The sequence below is a fragment of the Lygodium microphyllum genome, chromosome 2, assembly GCF_053477565.2.
Source record: "Lygodium microphyllum isolate KBCC chromosome 2, Lygodium_microphyllum_v1.1.10, whole genome shotgun sequence".
Lineage (NCBI taxonomy): Eukaryota > Viridiplantae > Streptophyta > Polypodiopsida > Schizaeales > Lygodiaceae > Lygodium > Lygodium microphyllum.
In genome coordinates, this window is record NC_141136.1 from 153,729,994 (window position 1) to 153,754,370 (window position 24,377).

Sequence of the window (24,377 nt, forward strand, 5' to 3'; positions counted from 1 at the left end):
CTCATCACTAGATCCCCCCCTTCAAGTTTTGGAAAACTTTGTGAGTACCATTACTACCTGCACATACTCCATCAAGGGATCCAACATGACTTGGGTGCCTTTGGAACAACTCGTGGTATTTTAGGCAGGAAAGAATCACCAAAAAGTGGTGAATAGGTGTCTGGCCCATGTGGATCATTCGCACAGAGTATGCATTGTTCCGATGGGCAGTGCACCAGGTACAACACCTTTGGATCTCGTGGAGTGTGATTGCGCATTGGAAATTTGCCTCCTGGAATTGGATACACCCTTAGAGGAGGAGATCGATGAAGATACAAATCCACAGGTTGTTGCTATCACTTACACGGGAGAAGAACCGATTGAAGAGATCATAAATGTTGAAGAGGGACATCAGGTGGTGGCAGAGCAAGGATTGGCTCTCATGGTGCCATCTTCTTCAGAATAACCACAAGTTGACATACCCAACCTTGCCTCCTTGATGCCCATTGAAGTAGATGGTGTACAATACTTGCTTCTATCAGATATGCTTCAATACTTAGAAATGAAGGAAGAAGATTTACTTTCCATCCTAGTCAGGGATTTGATGGAAAACCTGATTGATTATGATTACATGGATGTGCATCCGACGATGGCAAATATTGGAAGATATGATGGCACAAGCTTAGATACAGTGAGTGCCATCATAACAGCACATGATCATATTACCTTGGTTGAAGAGGATTACCTTGTGCCAGATGCTAAATTTGAAGCACTACAACATGATTTGTTCGAACCACAATATGATCCCTTTGCCCAAAGAGGTGCCTCGCTGACACACGAGGATACAAGATGATCTGGAGAAGGTGAGATTTCTAACCACAATATATTTTTATGCAATGAAAACTTGACGCTAGGGTGCGTCGGGTCCCCCGGAGTCCATCGATGAAATCTTAGCTAAAAATGATGCCTGCACCGCCCTGTCCGAAGTTTAGTGTTTGGGCTACTTTTGGTGAAATCTTGGCAAAAAATGATGCCTGTAGCTGCCCTATCCGAAGTATAGCATCTGGGGCCACTTTCTAACCTAGAGTTATTAGAAAGTGATGAAACTTGACGGTAGGCGTCGAGTTCATTGATGAAATCTTGGCAAAAAATGATGCATGCAACTACCATGTCCGAAATCTACGTCTGGGGCCACTTTTTGGCCCTAGAAAGTGGCCCCAGATGCACGTCAGACTTCGGACATGGCAACTGCATGCATCATTTTTTGCCAAGAGCCTAGAAAGTGGCCCAGACACCAGTTGTGCATGCATCATTTTTTGCCAAGATTTCACTGGTAGACTCGGGGGGACCCGACGCACCCTATCGTCAAGTTTCATCGCTTTCTGATAACTCTAGGTTAGTTGCTAAATATATTATTTGATTTGACTTTGTCATTTAGGACATACTGTATATAGATGAGTTTGCATTAAGGCAAGGGGGAGCTCGACATGCGGATTGATGAAAGGATTTAGCTCTGAAGGAGTACATTGGCAACTTTGTTGAAAACTTGGTGGTCTTTCATAGGAAGTGCTCACCAGGAGGGCAAGAAATAATCATGAAATTTTGAGCTTTGACCAAGTTTGGACCTTTTCGCGTGATACCTGTGATGTCTAGCTTGGAGAAGGTGGTGCTAATCAAGCAGTCAAAGCTTCTTTACTTGTTTGACCAAACACGTGGTGGAGCAATGGGTGTGCTTTCTACATTAGGTGACCTTGCTAAAGTGTCAGATCCGCTTCTCCTGGAGAAAGAGCTGAAGGAGGAGCACGTCATTTTTGAAGCAAAAAAAACTTATATTTTCATTAGAAGCTGGCCTCTCCTCTCCACCGATGAAAAAGCCAAGGAACAATTGATAGTTCTTGTTGGCTATGGGCTTTTTGTATCTACCATCACTAGCAGCCATCACATGTATTTTTCTTGATGAATATAAGATATTTTACTTTGTCTCTATAAATAAATATTTATTGAATAAATGTGTGGTTCATATAAGTGTGATGATAATGTGTGGTACGTGAATGACGCATTTGCATATGTTAACACAATTCAACGCGTGTAGTACTGCACTTGCAATTGTGTAAGTGTGATGATAATGTGTGGTACGTGAATGACGCATTTGTATACATTAACATAATTCAATACATAGTACTACACTTGCGATTGTGCATAAGCAATTACGTAACTCGTATCCGTACGTATTACTACTTTCGATGCGTTTGTACGTTAAACAAAAATTAAAAGTCGTGCGTTTCAAGAAATAAAACAAAACAACTTTACTCAATTATTTGAATTCAGTACACATCGCATGAAATATTATGTATATATAAATAAATATTCCAATGTGGTAGAGTATACATAATTTTTTGGCCTTCCAAGATGCTATGGTGCTATAATACATTACAAAACCTTGCATCATTAATCTAGTAACCTATGGAGGAGTCTCCTTGTCGTGTCGAAGCCCAATGATAAAATTCATGTCTTTATCTACGATTGTGACATGCTTTGCATGGATGGTCGCAAGCTGCGTATCATCAAATAAGTTGATGAGAAACCCCTCTGCAGTTGTTTGTAGAGCCTCTATAGCTGCACTAGTCCACCTTCCTAGTGGTAGGCCATCCTGCACTCGTGCCCAAAATCTTCCCATCCCTTTCAGCTCCAAATCTTGCATGACTTCCTGAACAAGCTTATGAAAAGAACTTTTCGGGATGAGAAGCTCATATTCGCGTTGGATTCTCCTTATCTCTTGAAGGGCGATAGTGCCCGGTTTCCATCTCCTTTTCTTTTGTGGTGGTCCTTGTGCTCTATAGGGAGCACCTGTTGCTGCACTAGAGGAGGTTCCACCTTGTGCTCCATGTGGCAAGCCTTGGCATGAGGTCTTCTCGGGGCCGAAACGACGACATGCTTGCTTGATGCATGCCATGCAAGCTTGAGGAGGGATGGAGAAGAGACAGAGGTTGGGGGTGTGAGAATGGAGGAAGAAAAGAAAGCAAGATGTGAAAATGAGAAGAAGAATGAACTTTTAACCCATTTAAACCCCAAAACCGAGTTAATGTAGCTTCATACATACTGTCCATCGTGTGATCGTAAATCCATAACCTTTTATTGGAATGCGATGAAACTTCACTCGCGCACTCATTAGGTGGCCAAGAGCCCAATTTAATGTATGTAGACCCTGGGTCCGAAGTCTGGAAAAGTGGCTCCAGACACCAGACTTCAGACCAGGGGTCTGCATGCTTTTTTTCCCCCTTTTTTTTTGGGCTCTTGGCCGCCTAACGAGTGTGCGTGTGAAGTTTCATCGCATTCTGATACCGTTTAGTATTTTAAAAATTATTCCACACCAAAATTATGGATAGATTGATAATTGAGAAATCAACATCGCGACTACTGGCCCTTAAAAACTTCGCACCACATAGATTATACAGAGGCATCAGGAGTAAAGTCTGCAACAAGAAATTGCAAATTTTTGCAAGTTTTTTCTATTGAAATCGATAGTGCTAACAAAAACTATAAGTAAGAATTGAAAATACAGCAAAGATGCACAGTCAAAGTTGAGAGTGAATGACAAGTTTAAAATTTTAATTCATATTTTAAGGGCACATACAATAGTTTTGCACTAGGACATAGTCATATGTCCAATGTACGAGGATAACACTATGTCAAAAAATATAACATTACAAACTGTGTTTATTCCATTGGAATGAATGCATCCTTCACTGCTTGAAGATTTCTTACAAGTTGGAAGTCCTTGGGAGTTACAGTGATGCACTTTGCATGTATTGCACAACGCTGAGAATTAGTCATAAAGTCAACTAAAAAGGCATCTACATCACACTATAGAGCATGAAGACATTCTTTTGTGAAGCGATCAGGCCTATCTTGACCTTGTGTCAAAAACCACCTCCTGCTTTCTGTGCGGTAGAGGTCTTGCACAATCTCGCGAACAAGTCTCGAGAAGCTCACCTTCGGAATGATGAGATCAAAAGAGCGTTGATATCTCCTAATTTCTCTCAAGGCCACTATACCTGGCTTCCACTTGCATTTCTTGTGGGGATGCTGAGGAGGACCCTTTTAAGGGCGGCTTGAGGAAGGTGGGTTAGGTTGAGAAGAGGGTGCATCTGAGCTAGTAGATGCTTGAAGGGGCTGAACACACTATGGGGCTCTGAGTGGAAGCTTATTTGCAACTACCTTAGACCTAGCCATCTTTCCTGCACAAGAGATGTGAGAACTCAATGAATAAGATAGAAAGTGAAACCCTCTTTTATATAACCCTAAACTGTAAGACTCATTCACATAGATGCACGCTCTCTCTTTCTCTCTTAAACTATGAATTGCATTCACACTGAAAACATTGTTCATCTTACTATCTTAGCTCTCTTTGAACCCATTTGTTGCCTTGTTTTAGTCTTGTTTCTAGCCACTCGACATGGTTTTCTTTGGCACTTGAGACTTCATAATGTAGTCTTTTAGTGACATGATGTGATTCCATCTTGTCTATAGCCAATTCATCAACACTTTCATTTGCTCTCTTTTGCGAGAGTTTAGATTCATCCGCTACTATAATCCTATACCACCAAGATAGCAATTGGATCATTGGATTGCTACCATTCACCCCTCCACCATGATCAATTTTTCTTTGGTATGCACCACATGCTATCCATTGTGAATTTTCCATCCCTTGTGTGGACCAAATTTTGATGCTTCCCTTTTTTGCAAAATATGGCCCATGTGCCTAAAGTATATGCTACAAAGACACATATCACACATGAGTAAAACTATGCTCAATAGTTTATATAATGCATACAATTTTAAAATATTAACTTAGTATGCACCATGTAATGTGTGATAGAGCTTTTGCCCCATGCTTCCACCATGCTTTCGTAGAAGTTATGCACAACATTGATAAATTCTTGCTTATCTTCATTGTTAAGCACCATCTTGCGAAGTAAGGGAGCCAATTTATTAAGACTTATCCAAACCTTAGCTTTGACCAACCTTGTTTTTCCTCCATTATTTTGATCAGGAACTGCAAAATGTAACTTTTTCCACCCATCGTAGTCTTGTGGCCTACGAACCATGACATTCCCCTCCTCATTGATGGGTGCTGAGAGAAACTTCCTAGCCTTTGCTCCTCCAAAGCAAGGCTTTTTTGGCAAGTTACCAGATTTTCTTGATCTCTTCTCATATTTTTCAATTGTCACTTGATGCTTGTGTAGCCCAATTTCAGATAGCGCTCGCTCCACATTTCTACATGTTGCAATGGCTTCTTTTTCTGGTTGCATCCTATAAGCAAAGAAAATGTATTCATATACAAGTTTCTCTATGATTCTGACAAAAGCATGCAATGAACAAATGTGAATATGATCCAATGGAATGTTAAAGATGGGCTTCCAAGTGGGATCTTCTTTATTGCGTGTCAGTGCAGCACTTGTCACCCTTTGCCAGCTCTTCTTTTCATCCTTTCCTTCCATCCTCTCTGTCAAGCAATATAGGCATGGACTCTTTGTATTTGCACCATTGGAGATTCCACACATGCATTTTAAAGTTTTCAAGTCTCTTGCAAGATGCCATTCAACCAAGTATTGACCATACCCTTCAACTGAGAGCATCTCACTATTCTTGACAATCAATGATGCTTGGAATGCTTGTGTGCATAAAGAATAGCTGCATCACCTCAAATGTTTCCTTAGGAACTTCAAATGCAGCGAGCCACAACACATGGCGCTCGGATTGAACACTAAAGTTCCCTGGGTTGTTCTTGTCGAATTGTAAAGCTCTATTCATCAAGGTTACAGTAACTCTTTCAAGCTTTACTCCTTTGATGACCTCACGTTCATCTAATTTTATAACAAACTGTAATTTACCATTACATTCCTCAACAGACATATTGTAGTACATTACCATTGCCGACCGCACCTTGTACAAATCTAAATAGTAATTGTTGAGTTCGATGAACTTCACCTTATATGCATTTTTGGTCCCAAACTTTAGTGTTTCCACACATTGAACATGCATGGGATCTCCTTTCAACTCCAAAACCTTTGTATTAAGTTGCCGTCGGGCCTCTATTAACTTTGACGGTTGAGGAAGAGGCACGATTCTATTTCTCTTTAGCACATGACCAAACCTAGCCTTCACACCTTTGAATATCTTTGAGTAAGTCATTGTTCTAATACTGGCCTTGCCACAAATAGATTGTGCATCCATAGTTGAGAACTCATTTGAAACATCTTTTAATGTGCACTCAATCACCTTTTCCTTCATAGCCTTAAACTTAGGATTGCTCAAAGCGTTTTCCAAAGTACTTGCCTTCAGCAATCTACTAATACACGATCCAACCTCACCCTCACCTAGGTTCTCTTTCTGAGCTACCTCACATGCTTCCATTGGCCGCTCTTCACAATTAACTCATTGATTGGCTTCTTCTTTAGTTTGCGCTCTTGTGTTAGCTTGCCGTTGATCTTTCTCAAGTCATCCAATTGTGCCTTTGCCTCTTCATATGAGATACCAATGTCATGGATAGTGTCATGAAATAAAATAATTTGATTGTTTTGTTGAATTATAGTGTCATTCAACTATACCACTTGTCCTATGAGCTATTGTATATGAATTTGATGTGCAACGATCACATCATAGCAATTTTTATTGGTTGCTTGGCAAGTTGTAAATACTTTGAATGCTTGATCATTGAGCTGGCTAGTATAACCGAGCAACCCATTTTCACCCTCACATACATACTTTAACAAATTTGTGATTCCTGAGAAAGTTGGAGGTTCCCCATCAACCCATAAATCCATATGTTTCAATCCCATTTGCCTGTAACTCTGCCAAAGCTGAGGGTTGACACTGGTATGTTGGGTTCTTTTGAATAATGGGGCATATTCAATCTCTACCTCAATATGTAGCTCCTTCTTTCCTGTATTCATTTTACTATTAATAGAGACGGGGAGCCTACTGGGTTGTCACAGGAGGTAGAGTGGAGATGCACAGAGAGGCACACAAAGGTGCCAAGGGAAAGGAGGGTGTAAGTAATCCACTCTGTTAATGAAGGTTGCATAACACATAGAAGAGGTCAAAAAAGAGCCATGAGAGAGTATAGATATGGGAGAAAATAGCTCAGAGGGTAGGGGTGCCCACAAGACTTTTCGTATTTTAGACATTTCTATTTTACCTTCAAAAACATCTCCAAAAAACATGAAATTTGACTAGTTGGTTTGTTTTTTGATCAAAAGCTAGAATATAAAGAATCCCCAAAATATCTTAAAAGGAACTTTCAAAATTTCATTTTCCTTGTTCTCGATTGAAAAATCAATTACCTCATGTCTACTAATCATTTAGCATTGAAAATGAAGCACCACACTCTGTAACTAACTCCTTTTTGAATATAAAATTTGGTTGAAAAAGACTTCTTGAATGAGGAGAGAGAAGGAATCTGAGTATATCTTTGTAGATAATATAAAAAAGGCAAAACGAGTATGCAAGTGGAGAGAGAAGATGATTGTTTTACTATTCTTCTCTCCTCTTTTCCTTGTTTTAAGGAGGAGAGAGGGGGGGCTAAAAGGCCCATTTGTGAGTTCATTTTTTTCCTAATGTGTGTGTGTGCTTCTGCATGCACGTGCAAGGAGAACAGGGCATTGCCTCAGCTCTAGCTAGTCTCAGTTAACTAAGAACCTACCAAGCTCTCGCAAGATGACACTAAATCATTTTTTCTCACTCAATTTTTATTTTTGGTCCAACCATCCTTATTTTCTTTTGGCTAAATGCTATTCCCAAGAAGGCAAGGCATCATGATTCATTCCTAGGAATCTACCAAGCTCTTTAAGGCAATGAATATATGCATCTCTATTTTTTCTCTTTATGTTCTTATTTCAGGGGTTAGAACTCTTTTTTACACATCTTCGTGTTGTATATATTTCAAATACATTTATCATTTTGTTCTTGTATTCACCAGGCTTCCCTAACTAAACTAACTCACAACTAACATGAATTTCTAAAACCAACTTCCTAATAGGGTAGGAGGATAGGGTCACTAGAGCTACATCTAAGATAGATCTTTGTATGCTCGACAATGTCTTTGTAGGAGGTAGCAAACCTCCCTAGTCATACCTAATTTAATCATGGGACTTCATGCCCTGACTATTGGTCCCAAACAAAGAATAAAATATCTAGAAGTACACACACATTTTGCTTAAGGAAAAATAACTCGAAAATGAAAGACACCATCTAGACTGGCCACAAGAAGCTTCCACGCAGCAATTGGCTCCCTCCAAGTGTTTCTTCAAACCTATCTAGTGCAACACTAAAATATAGAACCATCAAACACACCCATACCAACCAAACACATGGATCTCTTGGCCTAACAAAGTAAATCATTTCACTGCAAAAGAAGTGGCCCTCTTAGCCTAACAAAATATAGCAATTATATCCAAAACAATTGATGCTCTTGGCCTAAAGTAATAAATCAATATATCTTATACCACACCAGCCCTTTGAGTGGTATTGGACATGTAACACGATGCTCCATTCCAAGGAGAAAATAGGGCTTCTAGCCCTAACTAGGTGCATCAAATTATGACCCATACCTCTTGAATATATAGTAAGAGGTGTACGCATAACATGTCGTCTAACAAGCCAGTGGGTCCAGGATATTAATGGTAGATGAGTCTCAACTACTTTCTGCATTACCTAAACTATCCATTGCCTACCATATAAAGCATGTTCAAATAAGAGTCCCCATAATCAACCAAGTCCCGTCTCATCAGTAAGAGATATATCCAAGTCAATACCACAGCTAAAAAAAAGATCATCTTCATAAGCATAATTCACTAAGGAATTGATAAACTGGTTCCAATGTCATGGAACTAACCGAAGAGACACTCTTTCAAACTCAGTGATCAAGTCTATAGCAATGTGATAATACATACAAAGTATGGGATTGTGTACTATGTACATTCCATTTAGTTGATTCAATATCAACTAGGAATCCCCCTTTCCTAATAATTGGCGAATATCGCCTCTCTTGGCAACGTTCAGTCCCATTACCAAGGCTTTATATTCTGCCATATTGTTAGTAAATCCTATCCCAAGGTAGACAACTAATTTCATCATGCCCTACGTTGGGGATCTCTAATGACTACCCCATGCTTGCTTTCTTATTGGGATCCTTAGACTCTCTATCAAAATACAATGTATAAATCCGTAAAGGGTTTACACAACTAGTCATTGTCAATGCCTTTATTCATAACTATGATAATCAAAGTTCAATATATTCAGAGGGTGAACCAAAGGCTCCATACCACCTTCTTTATCGAAACACGTGCAGGGATACTTGTCAGGATACTCAAGCAGCGATGGTAGAAGGCCTTACTCTCCCAAACAAACATCCTATCTTCTTGCTTAACTATCTTATACCCCTTGCTCCACCAAACAAGCCTTCCTTGATAGTATCTTTGTTCTAAGTATGGGTGCTCCAAATAGAGGATTGGCCACCCCATCAGTTAGATTTAACCTCTCTTGTAGCTTTCAAATCACCACAACATACACTTACAAGGGCATTCATCTCATTAGTATGCTTATAGAGATAATAAGGCTTTATCTTGTTGAGATTAATCTTATTTTTAAATTCCATCACTTGTAAATATACCAATAATCTAGTGGACTTATTTTTACAGATTCTAACTATTCTATAAAGACCATCCAACTTAGGCTCTAATTTTCCAAGAAAGACCTCCCTACATGCATCATAGTACAAGACAAGTTGTTCTTTTTTAAAGGTATACTTCTTCATTTTCACATCATGAAGTAGTTTCATATGATGCTTAGGCACCTCCTGATGTAATAAACTCTGAAGTTTAAGCTCATCGATATGTGCTAAGGTTATAAAATGTTCAAAAAGTACATCTTCATTTTTCAGAGAATGGTTGATTGCAAATGTTATTGTAGGTAACTTGATCTCAAGTGTTAATACACACTCCTATCCATAGACTAATTTAAACAAGGTATGTCCAGTAGCTCATTTAAAGATCATGTTGTACACTTATACAGCCACGTAAATTTCCTATCCCAATCTTTTTTTTTTTAAATGATCTTTGATAAGATTTCCACAAGCTACTTATTGATGCTTTCAACTTGTCCATTTGCCAGTGGATTGTAAGGTATCATTTATTATGCTTAATCTACAAAGTCTCAATCAAGCTTTTGATCACCTTATTCAAGAAATGACTTCCATAGTCTGACACCAACTCTTTTGATAGACCAAACCTACAAATTATTTGTTCAAGAAGGAAGCTAGCAGTCTCCTTTTCATTATCATTCCTCATCACTTGTGTTTCTGGCCATTTCATAAAATAGTCAATCACTATAATGATATACCTCCTCTATGTAGATGATGATGGGGTAATTGGACCTACAATGTCAATGGTCCACTTCTCAAATGGTAATAAAGCCATAATAGGAGTTAATGGATGCTTTCAATCCTCTTTACTATCATGTCTCTAGCATATATCATATCTCTTTACATATATAAATGCATCATGGAAGATGAACGGCCACCACTAATATTTGGCTCTTCAGGCTTTCTATGCAATCAACTCTCCAACCAAAAGCCCCCCATAAGGGGAGTCATGACACTCTTCCAAGATGAATGAAACTTCATCAAGCGTAATGTGTTGATGATAAACATTATCTATCCCTTGCCATATAGAGTTCCTACTTTAAGGCTTGTTATTTAACTTTCCTTTTCTTAGTCTTAGACAAAGCAGCTCTAATCTCTCCTATGGATAGATAATGTGTTACTGCAGCATATTGGGATGAAATGGAGGCTATATCTATTTTACACAAATCCTCAAGGTCACTAACTTCAACTAATACTTATTTCGGCTCCCCGAAGTCTACAAGGCATTCTATGATGCATTACAATATCGATGGCTTACTCTTAATCTCGTAATCAAATTCTTACAAAGTGATTAATCATTTTGCTAGGCGATCGGGTGGTTGTAGCTTGTTCAATAATAGCCTTAGCCCTTTTGTCTTTTGTAAAATACTACCTTCTCATATAGAATATAGTGCCTAAATTTCTTTGTGGCAAAGACCATTCGAAGGCACAATTTTTCCATATACATATAATTAATTTTGAACGCACCCAATTTGTGACTAGTGAATGCAATCGTATGATACCATTTCTCATCCCATATTTGAGCTAAATAGCAACTAATACTATACATCATGGCTGTCAAAAACACATAGAATGTCTCACCTCTTTTAGGTGCTTTCAGGACTAGCACTTTAGCCAATTCCCACTTCACATCCTCAAAGGATATTTTACATGTATCACTTCAAACAAATGAACAATCGAAGGATAATAAATTTGTAAATGGAAATGTCCTTTCACCTAGTGCATTCATGAATCGTCTATAATATTTGACTAATGATAAGAAACTATATAGCTCCTTGGGATTTCGTGGTGAACTCATAGTGCAATGACTTTAACCTTTTCTGGATCAGTCACAATTCCAACCGAACTAACTACATGGCCCAACAACAATCCCTAGGATACTCCAAACGCATATTTCCTCGAATTTAGAACAATGCAAAATTGCCTACGATACTCAAAACATTTCCTCAAGATTATTAACATTCTACCCCTAGTGGTAGCTACCCCCATATCATCACTAAAAACTTTTAGCTCTTTCAAGGAAATGTCACCAAAATTTTGATAAAATTCTTAAACGAATAGAATAAGAGTAGACTAGGCTTATGGATTAGTTGTGTGATTATGAGATTATATTCATTGGGTAGAATGACCTTAGGAAATTATTAAGAGTGAGTATGTTAAGAGGTTGGGTCAATATAGATAAAGAAGTAAGTAGAGTAACTATTTTTGGGTAGCTAATACTAAAGTAGATATTGTAGAAGGATAAGCTAAGACAATGAAGTAGAGTAGGACATATATACTATAGTAATCTTAAATGTTTTTATACTAATTAGAATGAACATGATTGTGTGTGTGTGTGTGTGTGTGTGTGTGTGTGTGTGTGTGCACGCGCGCGCGTGCACGTGCACGTGTGCACTTACATGTGTTAGTATGTATACGAAGCTACAGGAGCTAAACAAATGTGTGTGCATGTGCATGTGTTTTCATTAGAAAGGATGATAATCATGCTATTAATAGGTAACCAGATGATGTAGACTTATTTTATAAGGGATTATTGGGGGTGTAGAATTAGAAAAGAAGAGTAAGTGTACTCATATGATTGAAGCTAGAAGGGGGAGGGGTGATGCACCTACACTCATTCACTCACTCAACACGACACTGAAAGATAACACGATATGTGAGAGCAAGGTATACTCTTGTATTATTCAATGAAAGAAACGGCACAACATAAGCACATCCCAAGACTACACCCTCATGATGCCACACATGTGAGGGTTCACCACTAGGTATAGGATATCACACGTAGAGTGGAAACCAAGCAGGGCTCAAAGTTACTACTAGTCCCTATATAGGTGTTTCTAGTAGCAGTGCCATGGTATAGCTACAAAGCCCTTACACTCACCCCTGGGCTTACTAGATTACTGTCCTTAGCAATCTAAGGGTAGAGGTTATTTGACACCTTCGAGGTCTTAACACAGCTTCTTCTACCAAGTTGGCCAATGTATGTAATCTAGGACTTGATACATTAGCATGGTCTTAATGCAGCCTTTATTATCAGACTGATAAACATCATCTACCCCTCGTTGTTATAGAGTTCCTACTTTAAGGCTTGCTATTTAACTTTCCTTTTCTCAGCCTTAGACAAAGCGGCTCCAATCTCTCCTATGGATAGATAATGTGTTATTGCAGCATACCATGATGAAATGGAGGCTGTGTCTATTTTACACAAATTCTCAAGCTCGCTAACTTCAACTAATACTTATTTTGGCTCCCTGAAGTCTACAAGGCATTGTATAATGCATTACAATATCGATGGCTAACTCTTAATCTCGTAATCAAAGTCTTGCAAAGTGATTAATCATTTTGCTAGGCGATCGGGTGGCTGTAGCTTGTTCAATAATAGCCTTAGCCCTTTTATCTTGTATAAATTACTACCTTCTCATATATAATATAGTGCCTAAATTTATTCATGGCAAAGACCATTCCAAGGCACAAATTTTTCATATACATATAATTAATTTTGAACACACCCAATTTGTGACTAGTGAATGCAATCGTGTGATATCATTTCTCAGCTCAATCCTCCTACCCATAAGGTAAAATCTCAGCTCCCCTGCCCCCTAAAATGGTGTTAAACCTGGTAACTAATCCTACCGGTATTGGGAGGGTCACAATTTAATCAGCTCTATCTAGTGTTGGAAAGTTACCCGACTTATCGGATCCACCTAGCCATAGGCGTTCAATCATCAGGATTGAAGCCTCCCACTTTCCTCGATGGGTTTACTTAGTTTTCTAATTAGCAAAGCATACTACCACACTATTTGGACATATAAAATCAGCTTCCCTTTATTACCATGTTAAACTAGGTTCGTTAAACTCGATCTTTAGCACATAACAAACAATTCGGAAATCAGATACTTTATTTCACCGTCACTTTGCAAAGCGATATAAAATCGTCTTTCCATAGAAAGACAGCGTCCAACCTAGGATAGTACCTTCCAATCCCTCGAGATCGCGTTGTATGTGATCGCACTCCATCCGCGATTAATAGGTAATTTATTGGCTCAGAGCCCCTCTAAGCTTCCCTGAGCCTCCGGAGCCATTCTACATAACAGGGTCACTTACCACTTGGCCCTTTGCCCTCTCACGTGCTCAAGTGATCAAAAACCCAAAACACCTACCTCCCTCAGGAGCGTAGGAACCCCACCCGCCCGCAGGTGAGTTTTTCCACACTCCGCAGAGTGTAAGGCAGCATTGGGTTGAGGACCTCAATGTCCCGAACCACCACCATCCACAACTCGTCTGGCTGTGCAAGCCCGGAATCATAAGAGCCATAACTCATCATTCACAAATCCAAAAGCAAGCATAACCATAAGACATTTTAGCACAGTTGTCAATGCGATGCATCGAATCTATCCCCTTCATCAATTTCCATGTTCCTTCCTAAAAAGCATTTGATAATACTAACATGATTTTACAAGTCTAAGTAAGTTCTAACTAATTGTGATCCTTTTCTTATGCACTAACATGATTATCTCTGTTTGACCATCCATTGTGATTACGGTTTATAGCTGCAACCTCGATTTGTTGTGGGATGATTGGTTCTTTGGTTTGAATGGGTTCAGGGTTAACTTTCGCTTGTGCTTCAGCATCATGTTGAGTTTTCTCAACAATGGCAACCACTTCCATGTGTTAGGGAGCTTTCTGAGCATGACCTTGCTCAGCACCTCGACGTCTCTTGGGAGCCATGGAAGAAGCTTGATGGGCTCTAGCAGCGCTTCCGCGTAGGGGTGGAGAGAGAGAGAGAGAAAGAAAGGCTCGGCTGATTGCAACAGAGCTTCATCGCATCAATAGCACAACAGAGAGACATCTACATGATCATTGTGTCCTTGACGTGACGCTCTACCCCTGTTTATATAGTAATGAGGGGGAGGGGGGGGTAAAAGAGAGGCCGCCTGCTTTTTAGTGTTTTTTATGACGTCATTGATGACAAAGAGAGAACACTTTCGTTTAGCATTTTTTTACGATGTCATTGATAATGTCAAGGAGGGGGTCCATTTTTGTAGTGAGAAGATAAAAATTGACGAATATATGGGCGAGGACAGATTGCGCGTCGCGTGGCCCGACGAGTGTCACTTCAAGGCGCACAGCTGAGGCGACAACTAAGGCATAGACCTTGGCATCTTGGCCTTGGCAACGGGCTACGAAGGCTTTGTTGGCGTCGTTGGTTGCACATGAGAAGCTCCCACTAGCTTGTAGGAAAATTTTCCCAAGAGGTCACCCATCCCGACACAGTATCGTCACCCAAGTGCACTTAACTACCAAGTGACTATCCACTAGGCTAGTTCTTTTTGTTGTTCTATACTTCAAACATAGTTTTAATAAGCTAGTCTTGGGAGGGTTTCCCAAGTCTTTTTTCCATGAAGTGGTATATAATACCTTATTAATAATAACAATTATCTTCATAAGTAAAGCTAGTTTCATTTTTTTTAAAAAAAATATTAAAATAAACTAAGTAATGGAGACATTACACACACACACACACACACTCTCTCTCTCTCTCTCTCTCTCTCTCTCTCTCCAAAAAAACATATTTGAAGAAAACTAGTAAAGTGTCCATCACTAATTCAAAAGAGAATCAAATATAGCTCAAGTAAAATAGAAACTTGTACTTGGATTTTATTCATGAACTTCATGAAATGGCACTGGTATGTGCTTCGAGAGGCCTTCCCAATATTTTTAAGTCCATATAAATTGGGTATAAGATAGGGGATCCTCGATTGGCATAACCATTTTGGGAGCATCTAGTAGATCCCCGAGGGGGAGGGGGACTTGGGTGACTTAGTCCAACGATGCAAGATCATTGTTTTGCCATTGAAAATCATAGTATCATTGGTCCATCGTGCTTCAAAACTATATAGAAAATTGCATTTAGTTCCTCTATTCATTGAGCCTCTCATAATTAATCTTGAGGTCTCTAGGGTAGTCAAAAGGGATCACAAAAAAGCAATGATGCAAGATCATTGTTTTGCCATTGAAAATCAATGTATCATTGGTCCATCGTGCTTCAAAAATATATAGAAATTTACCTTTAGTTCCTCTATTCATTGAGCCTCTCATGATTAATCTTGAGGTCTCTAGGGTAGTCAAAAGGGATCACAAAAAAGCCGTGGAGGATTCTCCATAACATTACTCAAGGCTACCCATGTTGAATCCATAAAGTGAGAATTCGAGTGGGGAAGGATCCAATTGTTGAATCCATGTGAAGTGAGTATTCGAGAGGTTCTCAAGAATAGTCATTATATTTTCTCAAAATTCTATATCCAACTATTGATGTATTGTTTTATCAATTTTCTTGAATACCATGGATCATGAATAGGCATGCTCGACATCCTATAATAAAATCATGGCTCACTTATTGAATCACAAAGAGATATGTTCTATGAAGTAAAAATGTATACAATCTTTAACGACTCTAAGCTCTTTGTGTATAAAAGTAGGTGGATTAGCCTTTGGATCTAAGAATTGTAACAATTTGAAAGACTAGGGTAATCACAAAGTTGATCATTCTTGAATCTTGTTCTTCCCAAGAGCGCAATCCTATCAAGAGGAATGATGGTGGTGCTATAATCATATATCCATCTTTTCCTCATAACAAATTCCATGTCTATGTATTATCCCATTGTAGTTCATCAAAATCGTAGAGTCTTATAGGCTTGAGTTCTTCTATCCATTTAAGCAACTTAAGGTGAGTCTTCATGTCTTCACAAAGGCTTGTGTCCAAGTAGAAATATGGATCGGTTCTACCCCATGTCACACCCAACCTTGATCTCTACAAACTTAGGCAAATAAATATCATCTTCTCTAGAATGATCACGCCATTCTCTCGAAATTTGAATACAAGAGGCAAGACTTCGTAGTGTACTTGCCAAAATAAACTTAACCACTTAGAATATTTTCATTAACCAATCCTTTCTTACAAATATCCTATATGAAAATCCTCAACATTTCCATTTACATCTTAAGTGTTTAAATAAATATTTTGGTGCATCTTTCATTTTACAAGCTAAGCTTATAATAGTTGTCCAAAAATCTTTTTCCCATCAAATTCTTGAGGGGTCATGCCTTGATAAGTTGGGGGCTCCTCACACTTTCAAGTATCCCCGAACTTCAATTTTAATAGGGTGTTTCTTCAAAATAAGGGAGAACCTTTCTTTAGGAACTAACTATCAGTATCACCTTATGGTAAACCCATAAGGTTTCAAGTATCAACCCATTATCAATTTGAGTAACTTATCCTCATATGAAGCATGGTGATAAGAAAGGCTAATGACCTTCCACTTCTCAACCCAATAGATCATCCATAAGGCATATTACAGATAGCATGTTGGCATGTATAGATTCCCATATGTGTCTAGTTAGGAGGCCATAAATTATACATATACCATTCTCCTAGGGGATGTAAAATTCTTGCAAGAATGAATATCTTCTCCATTATTTGAAACATTGCCTTTTGAAACTTAAAAATTGGCTAAGACTTAAACCACATGGTAAACCAAAGTGAAAACTTCTCTCAACTAGATTGACTCTTGTAATCCCATATCTTAATCTACATCAATCAACTACATTGCTTGATGAGAGTAGCTAACACTACACTTAGTTCATAGTGATTGGGGTACCTTTTTAAACCTCCATGGTCTCTGAGACCAATACCCTACCATTCTCTATTCCACTAAAACATTATTAGCTTAGTTTCTATCTAGACGGAGATAGTCTTGTTCTAATAGCTCTACCTACTATTGGAAAGCTACCCAAATTATTGGCTCCATCCATCAATAGAGATCAATTGTGAGGATTTGTTCTCTCCCACTTTCCTAAACATTTCTCTTTAGCTATCTAAATTGTTGATGTTACAATACTTTGAGACATATAAAAGTAGTTTCCTTTAATATGTTTGTTTTCAACAATCATACGAGATTTATGAGCTCAAAACCTTGTGAGACTCTCTTACACCTGGAGTTGTCCTACATCACAAGGACACTACCACTTGGACCTTTTTATCAATCTTATGCTTTAGATAATCAAGTTAGTTTATATCCTCTAACTCAATCCAATCATCATCAATGATTAAGGATTCTAGCTTCAATTAATTAGAACCTTTTTTCATATTAAAAATGCTTAATGTTATCAATTGTATGATTACCTAATTTACTTGAAAATGTAATTATCTTTACTAGGTCAACCATGATCTCATTGAATTACCAGCATTGCTTAGAACCCCAACTACTTCTGGTTTTGCTATTACCTCAACCATGGGCTCTTTGTTGACAGTCTCCTTAATGTTAGTCTCTGATGTGGCCCTCCAACATGCAATAGCACAAGTTGACAAGAAAATGAGCACAAATAAATTGCAATAAGAGAGAAAATAGAGGAAGGATACACAACACAAGATTAGGTGCAATCTCCCCCATGCACGAGTGAGCACCTAGGGAGGTACTCACGTATGCATGGGGGGAGACTACCCAATCTTGTGTTTATGTCATGCATCCGCCTCCTATTTCTCTCCTTGCAATTTGTGTGTTCCATCAATTTCTTGCCAATTTGTGCTATAGCATGTTGATGGGCTATAACAATCTCTACGTCTCTTTGAGCCATAGCACACTTAATATGCCACAACCTCACCTTGACATTCTTATGTCTACCACTATGTATCAAGCATTTTTTGTCACAAGTTGGCCTAGTTCTCAACTATGTATAGGAATTTCCTAATCAAATCCAAAAGTGTTTCCCCACTTATGATGAACCTTGAAACTTGTGTAAGAACTCTTAACTTACATAAGCCCTGGGGGGAGCGTGGGAAGAAGAAACAAAAGGATATGATAAATCGTTTGAGTTGATAACTTAAAATTTGTAAGATAAGAGAAGCAAATAGTTAACAAAAATTGAAGGCAATGGTTTGGAGAGGAAATTAATATCAATGGAGTGGGTGGGGTAAGGTGGGTCAAGGTGGAGATATGAAGCTTCCCTTAGTTGATCATGATGCATGGGCAACATGAAGCTCGCGAATGTGTGTTAGGAAGAGGGCCAAGAAGAGGCCCTCTAAGGGTGTGCTTATATACCCAAAAAAAAAGAGGCACTAAGGGATTGGGGGTAGTCTTGAATAAAGCATGTGCTTTTCCTATTTTGAAAGAGTTTGTCTTTCATTTAAAGCTATCAATCTCATGCTCTCTCCCAAAAGTCTGGGCTCAGGCTCTATTTTCTTGATAACCCTCCTAGTATAATTTATTGATTACCCTTCTATTATTGAGGCCTCAAGAGACTAGTTCCCTTTCAATTGCTCAAGTTTTTGCCTAGGGAGCTCCAAGAATTGGATTGGCATGATGTAAACTTCTTGAACAATTATTTTTTCAAGTTTTATGCGACTATGCTAATGGTTACTCTTGCTTTTACCATTTGATGTCCCATTTTAATATTGGTAGTTTTCTCATGTTTAAAGAGAGATTTTCTCATTGACATCAATCTTCTACTATACAAATGTTTATAAGAGATTTAGCAAATCATTTTTCCATAATGATAGCAAGAATCTGACTACTCATACATATAAAAATGCATATCAAAGTCAAAACTTGAATGTCACAATAGATTACAAGAAAGGCTTGGGAGAACAATCGCAAAGGGAGTTTGTAAAGGCACAAGTGGTAATGGCATCAACTTATTAGCGTTTTGTTAAAGTCCACCTCATTTTATCGCATACCCTCCACATTACTAGGGTAAAGGCATGCCAAATCAACACCTTCAATTGACCCAATAATGACAACACTACAAGTTCCCAGTCTGTCATAATCTTCAAATAACTCCACTACATGTAGCAAGAATGTCAACAAAGCCCAACTCACATGGAAAGAATGGCGAAAATTTGTCATAAGCACCAAAAGTGAAAGGAGATTAGCTTGAGAATATACAATAGCTTTAGCACATACCTACCTTGGCACTTGAAAACCACATGGTAGAATGCACAATTCATCAATATGCTTGTTGCAATCAACTTTACGCGTGTCCCTAGAGGCATAAGCTAAGATCATGAAAACCACCTACTTTTCCCACATTAGTCTATCGTTTAGGCTTTGCCAAACCTTGCAATGATTATTTTGCCTCAGTAAACTGGCAGCTTCCCTTGTTTTGCAGCTGGTTTCACTATTTCAGTTTCATTTGACCTCTTACCTTGAGCTGCCTGGGTGTTAGCTAGTCTATTTGCACATCAGTGTTCCTCCAATACATTTTGATCGTCACCAAGCTACAACCTCATCTTCAAAAATGTTGCATCAACATGTGGTTCGAACTGCACTTAACTTGAAGTAAATCAAGTTTGAAGCACCCCAACATGATAGTATGCCCTTGCACACTTCAAGTATCAGTAGTCACTGCCTTGTTTCAGATTGAAATCTTCTTAATACCAAGTAATTCGAGTTTGAAGCACCCCAACTCATCAACTCATGATAGCATGCCCTTGCACACTTCAAGTATCAGTAGTCACTGCCTTGTTTCAGATTGAAATCTTGTTAATACCAAGTAATTCAAGTTTGAAGCACCCCAACTCATCAACTCATAATAGCATGCCCTTGCACACTTCGAGGATCAGTAGTCACTGCCTTGTTTCAGACTGAAATCTTGTTAATACCAAGTATCTCAAACCCCTCCTTACCACCCTCCAATTCCTTGAGTAGGATGAAACATCTTGGGCTCTTTGGCCAGATCCCAAACATAAAGCTCAAACAATCAACGCCTGCAGGAAGAGAAAACAAACAGAAAACAAAATTTAAATACTCTTTCTGTAGTACAATGTACATGAAAGATTCTGTGTACTCTAGAATCCAAATGACAGTGAAATGCATAAGCACACGCTAAGATCACGAGACTACAATCTCTAGGAAGAGACAAGTCAGAAACCTTGGGAATTGGGATGTAGTAGCTAGATGGCTTTCTACAGTACCTGGCTCTTCCAAATCAGCTAGTTGAACCTGCCGGATTGTCATGCTGCTGCCTATGAACACTCGGTTGTTGCTCTTCTCCTATCATTGTCTATCGCATGCTGCAATGTGGCTACCTGCCACATCATCATTGGGTCTTGGCATCTGAGTTGATTTCTTTTGGCTAAATGCTGGTCACACGAATATTGTGACCATCTTGCAAACCTCTTTTCGAGCTACAAGTTTACTGTTGCTCTCCTCAGAGAAGAGGCCTTGCCCTGCCCGAGCCTGCTCTTGAGAGGACATTGGGACAATTGTGAGGTGTCATTTTGAGACAGCTTCTGTTGAAACTGGGACTAAAAGAAGTCGGGCTATATAAAGATTCCGTGTACAAGCTCCTCAATCTCATAATCATTACCTTGTTCTGGCCTCTTATCAAATTGCCATTTCTCACTCAAGTAACACAAGTACTGTGCTTGTACTTGTATGTTAAAGTCAACTCATAATAAGAATATGTTATGAGGGCAAGGGCCTCCTTGCACATAGCAAGCTATGAGACTTGAGGTTCCTGAGGCCATTCTTCATATGATTGTCACAGTTTGGGTGCACTCAATCAAAAGTCCCACTTGCCCCCACCTTCACAGAAACCTGAGTCACGTACCTTGAACAAAGCTTCCTTATAAGCTTCTGATCTCCAACACCAAGGATAGCTACAACCTCTCATGAATGATCTGCAGCTATTAACCCTTCATGGGATGAGTCTCTCATCCACTTACAATCCCTAACTTCCACAAATTGTGAGTGCATACTCCTTCGAAGCTATTCATGCCCCATTCAACAGCTATTGAAAACTTACACAACCATGAAAGTGGCGTATAACAGGCACACCACAGCCTTGGGCTCTCCTTCCATGTTGCCTGCTTCGATGCAACCTGTGGAACTTGCATGCACTACTTTGAAGACACCAAAATCTAGCAATTTCTCTCATAAAGTCAAGCGCTTCAATGGGCTATATTAAAGAAAAAAAGAAAAATAGAAAATCCATACCCAAGCAAAAGCATTCCTCTCCAATAAGAAGTCTCAAATGTGGCTTTATTATAGATCTTACAGTCAATTTAAAACTCTGCATCATTAAAGGCACGCAAGGTAATGCATGTTAGAGCATCCTCTTTACCTGCAGATGATATACCAAAAAACAAACAAGCGGAGGGCATTTCTGTGATCATCAGAACACACTTGAGTCAGCTGCCAATGTGTTTTGCTGTAACACCAGATTCATAAGACTGAATTCTCTCAAACATAACAATATGGCATGTAATCTACTGAACAATCAAATAGCACTAAGGATTTTTTCCTTTTTTTTTGGGGGGGGTGGGTCGGTGGGGGGGTGTGTGGGGGTGTTGGTGTCGTCATTTAAAGCCAAGTAAGACATTTCCATTGATAGCACCAATTCCTGTGAGTAGGCAAAGCATAGAAATTGTAGAAACATGGCATGGGCATATTGAGTTTGCATGAACATCTCGCAATTCTGTGGCTTTACAACCACACCAAACACCATTACCTTGAACCAAAGATAATGGAAGAGGAAGCAACTTCTCCTCTTTCGTGCTGCTCACTTATGTCTCTTAAATTAAACAGATCATGACAGAAAACCAAAGCTAACCTAGAGAGAGCTTTATTTCAAGTCACTGTAATGTTCAGTAGCAAATTCAGAAACGTTGAGACAAATCAAAAGTAATGAGTACTTCAATTCATAACTCCACCTGCCTGCCTATCCTGTGGCTTCCATTGGTGCTTCAAGCTCTTGTGCAGCTCTTTCACGAATTCTCCTTTCAAGCTCTGGTCTAAAATGTCGAATCAAGCCCTGCACTGGCCAAGCAGCAGCATCACCAAGAGCACAGATTGTGTGCCCCTCAATCTGCTTGGTCAGTTCCCATAATGTATCAATTTCTTCCACCAGTGCTTTCCCAGCTTTCATCCTTTCCATCGTCATCCACAACCAACCAGTTCCCTCCCTGCAGGGTGTGCACTGTCCACAACTCTCATGCTTGTAGAAATATGACAAGCGAGCAATGGCGTCAACCACATCTGTTGACTTGTCCATGACTATAACAGCTGCTGTGCCAAGGCCTGTCTGTGCAGCTTTCAAGGCATCAAAATCCATTAATATATCATCACATATGTTTTTAGGAATCAGAGGTACTGAGGATCCTCCAGGTATTATGGCCAGCAGATTGTCCCAGCCTCCTCTGACACCCCCTGCATGTCTCTCGATGAGCTCTCTTAGAGGGATACTCATTTCCTCTTCTACAGTACAGGGAGTATTAACATGTCCAGAAATGCAATACAACTTTGTTCCTGAATTATTCTTCCGGCCAAAGCTTGCAAACCATTCTGGACCTCTTCTGAGAATTGTTGGTGAAACAGCCACAGTTTCCACATTTGTCACTGTTGTCGGACAGCCATACAGACCTGCATTTGCTGGAAAAGGTGGCTTTAACCTGGGCTTCCCTTGTTTCCCTTCCAAGCTCTCAAGAAGTGCAGTCTCTTCACCACATATGTAAGCACCAGCCCCGAAATGCACGTGCACATCAAAATCGAAACCACTGCCACAGGCATTTTTACCAATGTATCCAGCCTTGTATGCTTCATTCACAGCTATCTGCAAGTTGTGTCTTTCATTAACGTACTCTCCACGGATGTATATGTATGCTGCCCGTGCACGCATTGCAACCCCTGCTATCAAGCATCCCTCAACAAGCTTGTGTGGATCATGCCTCATAATTTCACGATCCTTACAAGTTCCAGGTTCACTCTCATCTGCATTCACGACCAGATAAGATGGCCTGCCATCTGATACTTTTGGCATGAATGACCACTTCAAGCCTGATGGAAACCCAGCACCCCCTCGTCCCCTCAGCCCAGATTTTTTCATTTCGTTGATTATCCAGTCAGGCCCCTTCAGGACCAGATCCTTTGTTCTATACCAATCGCCCCGAGCCAGTGCTCCTTTCAGGAATGGATCGTATTTGCCATACAGATTTGTGAAGATGCGGTCTTCATCCTTCAACCCACCGAAGTGCGTCTTCTCGGCAGGGGGAGGTGGGGGCGGGGGCGGGGGTGCAGCACCCGGGGAGCTGGTGGCCTGCGTGCTGAGGGACCTGGGGAAAACTGGACGGGGACGTTGGCGTTGACGAAGGAGGAGGGCATTTGCAACCCTCCTGCTAAGAGTATGCAGATTCGCCATTCTAGGTGAAGCCAAACCCTAATTATGCAGAGGAGAGAACAGGAATAAGGAGGGGGACCGATACCTGAAGAGGGAAGATGAAGCTGCCTGCCTGCCTGCCTGCCTGCCCGCCTCCTGAGGAGGATGAAACTCGATGGCAAGTGAAGGATCCACGACACATTACAGCAGGACCTGTGCAGCGCAGGCGTCCACGTCCACCCGCCCGGCGGTATCGTAGTAACGTAGAAATTAATAAGTAATTAAACTTAAAAAAAGAGGTGCGCGATGATTTAAATTCACAATGGCCTGCTTTGTTGTAAAAAGATTTGGAGACAAAGGCACAACAACATATATATGGCTCTCAAAGTTATGCTTTGATTTCGGAACGTAGTGTTCTCAATGTAAATTCTTGTGATTGTTGTGGTGAATGCAAGCCCACTTGATGGAGTTATAGAGCTTAGCTGTGCGCACAAAGAAACTCATTCAAAGTCTTCATTTCATTCAAGTGCTACGATGCCTCCTG

The 24,377-nt window shown here is 39.7% G+C and overlaps 1 protein-coding gene across 1 annotated transcript; it reads right to left on the bottom strand.

The window, feature by feature from the left end:
- Positions 1–22,042: 22,042 nt before the first annotated feature.
- CI51 (51 kDa subunit of complex I) lies at positions 22,043–24,138 on the bottom strand. Its single transcript, XM_087699743.1, has one exon. It carries the CDS (start codon positions 23,873–23,875, stop codon positions 22,400–22,402), a length of 1,476 nt encoding a protein of 491 aa, XP_087555869.1. The 5' UTR covers positions 23,876–24,138; the 3' UTR covers positions 22,043–22,399.
- Positions 24,139–24,377: the final 239 nt, after the last annotated feature.